At 36.5% G+C, this 6,000-nt stretch overlaps 1 protein-coding gene across 2 annotated transcripts; it reads right to left on the reverse strand.

Annotated features, from left to right (window-relative positions):
- Positions 1-798: 798 nt before the first annotated feature.
- SLP2 (Calcineurin-like metallo-phosphoesterase superfamily protein) lies at positions 799-3,892 on the reverse strand. 2 transcript variants are annotated; one of them, XM_011091052.3, is made up of 2 exons: positions 2,407-3,892; positions 799-1,401 (listed from the first exon to the last, which is right to left on the reverse strand). In XM_011091052.3, exon 1 carries the CDS (start codon positions 3,733-3,735, stop codon positions 2,521-2,523), a length of 1,215 nt encoding a protein of 404 aa, XP_011089354.1. In that variant the 5' UTR covers positions 3,736-3,892; the 3' UTR covers positions 799-1,401; positions 2,407-2,520. The 2 variants fall into 2 exon arrangements, with proteins under 2 accessions (XP_011089354.1, XP_011089353.1); XM_011091051.3 differs by having other exon boundaries at positions 2,205-3,892.
- Positions 3,893-6,000: the final 2,108 nt, after the last annotated feature.

Here is a 6,000-nt window from a genome sequence, read left to right on the forward strand (position 1 = left end):
CCAAGCACCATGAAATTATATTTATTAATAAATAAATAAATATTTAAAATTTTAAAGTATAAAATAAATAATAATTTAAAAGTTAAATTGACATAATTAATGAGTAACAAAAGTATTTGGAACATAAAAATAAATTGAACTTATTCTACTAACAAAATTTATAGTCTGCATTTCATATCCGCTTGTAGTTGATGAGTAAATAGTGTAATTTGAAAAGGTTGAAGGATGAATTTACAATTCTAACAAATTGTAAAGTTAAAATATGGAATTGATATAATTACAGAATTAAAATGCAATGTCGCAAAATCAGAATGATGCGTGTATTATTTACCTGGCGTTCTTTCTTGCCTATGGAATATCAAACTTTGGATCCAACTTTGCAATGGTGGTGGCGGGTAGGCGGAACTTCTTGGTATATATAATATATGCATAGGAAGAGGCAGCATACTCCGATCCAATAACAAACTGATACTTATGATAGTACAAAGGGTTGGGATGGATTAAACTGGACTAATTGAAGGTAATACTAACCATTTTGTGCTAAATCGTTAATAATTTTAATATTTTCGCAAAGAGGTATAATGTCTCGTTCAAAAGGTCAATACAGTGACCAAATATTTATGCTCGAAAAGATTTTAACCAAACAAAACTCGAGTTGAACTTGAATATCTTAATTCTTTTTGGTAATTGACCCGTACTTGAGAGCTTATCGAAAGAAAGTAAAAATCTAAATAATTTTGATAACTTTCATATGCCCCCACCCAAAAAAAAGGAAAAAGAAAAATAGAGAGCAGTAAATACTAGTATTAAGAAATTCTTTTTGATTGATGAACAAAAAACGCACACATACAGTCTTTGAATGCAATTCATTTTTTCCCCACAAGCACACAGACCAAGAGTAAATTATCTTCTAACTCTCAGTATAAGACCTCCTCCCACGCCTACCTACTCCATCCCCACATGAACATCATCAACATTCAACAACATAATCATCATCCTGGTAGTACTGTATCTTTAGACCCTTAACCTTCTTTACATTTGGTTAAGGGTCTCCAAGATTGTGCCAGACGAGCTCCTCCTCCACGTCAATTTCCTTCACCCTTCATTCAGAAGCTCCAAATTCACAGAAAAACTTATTTAAGACAAATTCACAGCACACAAATATAGGAACTCAGACAACTGCAATTGTCTGGTTTTTCAACAACCTATTCATAATAAACTCATGCAGGACATGATGCAGCTACTTTAATTCCATTGAGCAAATCAGAGTCCATCTGCCCCATAGAAATTCGGTTACTCAAGTTGTCCAGACAGTTGCTGCACATAACCCAAAAACTCCCTTAGCTCCTTCAGGATTATAAGCTTGACTTCCTAATCCACACTTTTTATCCTCTTTATGCTCTGTAATCCGTTTCAAAGCATCAGTAATGAGTTACTCAAAGCATCTATCAAATCATAATTGTACAATCATTCCCACAACTACTGATTCAACAATGCAAAGCAGCAGAAAAACTACCCAAAAAGAATGGACAAGAATTTCCAGGATATGTCACAGAGCACCATATCTCCATTTTTACTTATTATATCATAGCATATCTCAACTGCAAACTCCTGGAAAATCTGTTAGACTAACCATAAAGCTATCTTGGCTTTATGGCAATCTAACTTTCAATTGTAATTTAAGTGATATATATATATATATATGAGAATCATAGCTCATAATTTTTAAAGTCGAAAGATACAGTTGGGTAGGCTTTAGATAAGAAAGTATTGCATGATAAAAAACTTAGATGGCGACAAAGGTAGAAGTTTTCAAAACAGTAAACCATATGAAGCTGAGAAGATCATGAATACCCTATACAAAAATCATGAACATAATCAGCAAAGTAAGAGGTCTTTAAGCCATCTATTGTTCACATACTAAACATTGCCTTAGGAAAAGTACCATAACCAGTGCAATGCTACGGTCCTATAGTTTTCTATCAGCTGTGAAACCTCAATAATTCTGGCATTATTACACAAGCTTGATTACAAACTTCAAGTGAAATGCAAATTGTGCATAGCATTTGTGCATTCTGAGAGATGGAAATATACGGGATGCAACCAAAAAATATGTGGAAAACAAAATTAGTTCAGCAGCAAATAATTAAGCCAAACCTTTGAACATATAACCAACAAAAACCCGGGCAGAAATAGAGACTCACTTGTATGTAATCACAAGGGTCAGAGCTGTTTAACAACTGAACAATGTCACCGTTCATGATTAAAGGTATCTAACAATTTTCTGATCACCTTTGCCTGTGACTATTTTGGCAATTAGGTCAATTGAAAGGAGTAACAACTCCAAGAATTAGTAAACCTTGACGAACTTGAGGCATTTAAACAGATCAATACTCAAGCATTCACCTGAGTTTGCCTAGCAACTTCAGGGACTGAATCAAGCCCACCCTTCTTATTGCCATGAAATGACTCCTTGTATTCTTTCAAATACGAAAGGATATCCCAATAACCCATCAACACTCAAGCATTCACCTCGACTTGCCTTGCTCTTTCTTCAGGAATCAATGATCCAAGCCCATTGTTCTTACTGGCATGCCTAGGAGCCTCATATCCTTTAAAGTACAGAGGATTGGATGTCAAAACCCTGAGTTCAGAATGTTCATTGATCTCCAAAACCTCTGGAAATTTATCACCACATAACTTAGACATTCCCACATCAACCCTTATTGCACGGTTGCCACAAATAGCATTAATACCATCAGACTGAATTGTATGCCCCATGATCATCCTCTTCACCCCAGGAATAGTCTCAAGCACGTGCTCAAGCATCGAACAATCACAGTCCTTGGCCAACTCATGCGAGAAGCTTCTCAGCCAAACAATGGAGTTCCTTCCCCTCACCAACTGATTGGCTACCTTCTCCTTCACCCCGCGAATCCAATCCCTAACCTCCTCATTCACACGTTCCAAGCCATAAAGAACGTGTTTCTGCAACAACCCACCATGAGCAAAAACTGAGTCCCCCACTACAACAACTGTCTGGTTTTTCGACAAGAATCTATTTGCAATCAAGCCACTAGGCCTCAGAGCAGCAAAACGAGCCCTAGCTCCATTCTGAAACTCCTTATTAATCCTCGGAAACTCATCAGGCACGCCATCAAATAAATCCTTAACCACAACATTTTCATCCATCCCATCACACCTCTTCTTCATAGAATTCCCAACACATTGCCACACTCCCCAATTCTCGAACTCCCTGAGACCCTCCGGGGTCACATACCGGAAGTCCCCATCCACATTCATGATTTCATGATTCCCATTCATGGTAATAACCAGACCACCAGATTTGGCAGCCTCCCTCTTCAATTTCTCGAAGAAATACAGCAACTTAATCTCATCTCCCCCTCGATCAAAAATATCACCAACCTGAACAACGGTGGTGGAGCCGCCAGACCAGCGATCCTCTGGACCGATCAAACCGGCGAGCCTCAAGGCCTTCTTGGCCTTGGGAAGGTCTCCGTGGAGGTCACCGATGGCAATGAGACGTGTGGGCTGATCAAATACAGTTTGCAACGGACTATTACTGTCCTTAATCGGGTCCGGGTCTGGAGGCAAGAAAAGGCCGCCGCTGACGGAGAAATCGACGAAAGTGTCAATGAAGGAGGAAACGAGGGAAGGGACAGTTCCGCAGTCGACAGCCGAGTTGCTGCTGCTTGGAGGCTCCGTATTTGCCATTTTTCTACTTCTTCACCCGTATTACTTGTCAGAATTTCTGCAGCGGAGGTGTATTTCGGAGGTTTCGGCAAATGGGGGAGGAGTGACGAGGAAGAAGGGAGCTGGGATTTTGTTCTTGATTTGCTGTGCAAACCATCTTCCAACAAGGGAAATATCTTAGACTTTTCAATTGAAAAATATTTTTAAAAAAATTTCACAATGGGTTAATGGCATTTTACCTAATGGGGAACGGCAAATGAGTAAAAAACTATCTAAATAAAAGAAAATAGGTACCCACCTTTTGAATAAAAAGTTGTGTTCGTATTTATTTTTAGCACTAGTTGTCGTGACACTTAGTTTTTGTATGTATATAATAAATAATATTTTATATTTTAAAATATATTATAAATAAAAAAATTATATATAAATCAATAAATCATATTTTATTTTTAAAAAGAAAAGAAATAAACAAAGAGAAGAAAAAGAGAAAATAAACTAATGAGTATTATAGGCATAATAATAAAATTAATGTTATGATGTTATAACTGCCGTTTGTGATATCAAAAGATATTCTTTTTATATAGTATAGGTGATAATTGTCATTATATATATATATATAACATTTATTGTGTTGATGGCAAAGGAAGAATGTAATTTAGTATGTAGGGTTTTAAATAAATAAGTAGAGGTAAGACAAGAATTAGCATACAAAAAATGAATTACTAATTACACTGTAGAGGAGTGAATTGCATAAGAAGTAAATAGTATTGGTTCACTGAAATGATTTTTTCATTTCGTTGTCCTTGTTTTGTGCACGCGCATAACAAAGTTAGGATGGTGGTAGACAATTTTTTGGAGGAAGGTTAATGATTCCTCCATAGCTAATAAACGTGTAGAATATGAATCTATGGTATGCATGATTAAAGAGCCCTTATATGCTGTCTTTGGCCTTGTTTATTACTCTCCTTCTGACTGATTCCACCAATGTGTACATTGTTATTGTGTTGCATGTATAACTGAAAGCTCTTATGTTGTTGTCTTTGGTAGACAAAAAACATAATCAGCTCTTCTATGACTAGCAAAATATAAAAACAATGTTGAAATCATTAGAACAAACTAAATTGCCGCCATTTAGGGGGAAATGTGTTTGGTTTCAAAAATTTTTAGGAAATGTTTTCAGACAACAGCCTTATTTTCGAACCTGAATCATGGTCTGCCGCAGTCCATTATCCAGAGGCATAAACCTGTTATTATTTCTGCAACAAACTTGATTTCTAAAAATGAAATGTTGAATCAATATGCCGTTGAATCTGCCTCTCCTGCTCCAACTGCTCCAGCTATGCAGCTTTCAATGTAGTTGTTCCATCATTGCCAGTACCAACGTGCCGTCAGCATCTGCAACACCCAGGGATGCCCAGCTGCCCATGTCTCCTGATGAAAATATTCAACCAAAAGGCAAGTACATGGATGACACGAACTCTGTATCTAGCCAGGAAAAAGGGGGAGAAGTTGTCCTGGATATCCAGTGAGCATTGGGCCGGGATGCTACTGGAATGGGCAGGCAAGAGTTTCCAGGTGGTGAGTCTGAAGAACAAGGCGATCTGTCGATCAAACATACCAACTGCAACACCAGTATACAGGGGTGGTTCGGTTTCAAATTAGTAAGTAAAACATATTATTGATTCTTTTACTTTGAGTTCATACATTTTAAACTGTTTCTTGCACAAATTGTGATAGGATGGGAGACCACCTACTTATGTTGAGCTGTTTGAGAGAGGCTGGAAAAAAGAAACGTGAAACATGGGGATAGAGAAGTTCAGCTGCGATAGCGTTCCTTCTCCATCAAGTCTGTTTGCTTGTTCGACTAATAACTTTGATCAGTCCTGTATTCCACCTTATGCTTCTGACCAGGATGAGAGCTTCATAACGAGATTATTGCCTCTACATTCGGGAAAAAAGCTACTTTTCGGTCTTGTTAGTTGTTTGGGCTTTCTTGTAAATGAATACAACTTCATTTTGAATTATTTTTATTTTCACTATAATTAGCTTAATCAAAATTTGACATTGTTGTATTGCACATGTAGAGTTGATACTAGTGTTTTTTAAATTATTCTAATGAGTTAAAACTATTAAATTAGTCTTGCAATTTTATATTTTTCATTTTTTAAATTCTATTCTTACATCATTTTATATTATTATTACTATACTATATAAAATAAACTAAATTACTGTGACTAATTAATGAGAATGTATTCTATTTTATAGTAGCAATATTCTATAAGAGTC

This window comes from Sesamum indicum, linkage group LG9, assembly GCF_026168435.1.
Source record: "Sesamum indicum cultivar Baizhima isolate 11 linkage group LG9, ASM2616843v1, whole genome shotgun sequence".
Taxonomy (NCBI): domain Eukaryota; kingdom Viridiplantae; phylum Streptophyta; class Magnoliopsida; order Lamiales; family Pedaliaceae; genus Sesamum; species Sesamum indicum.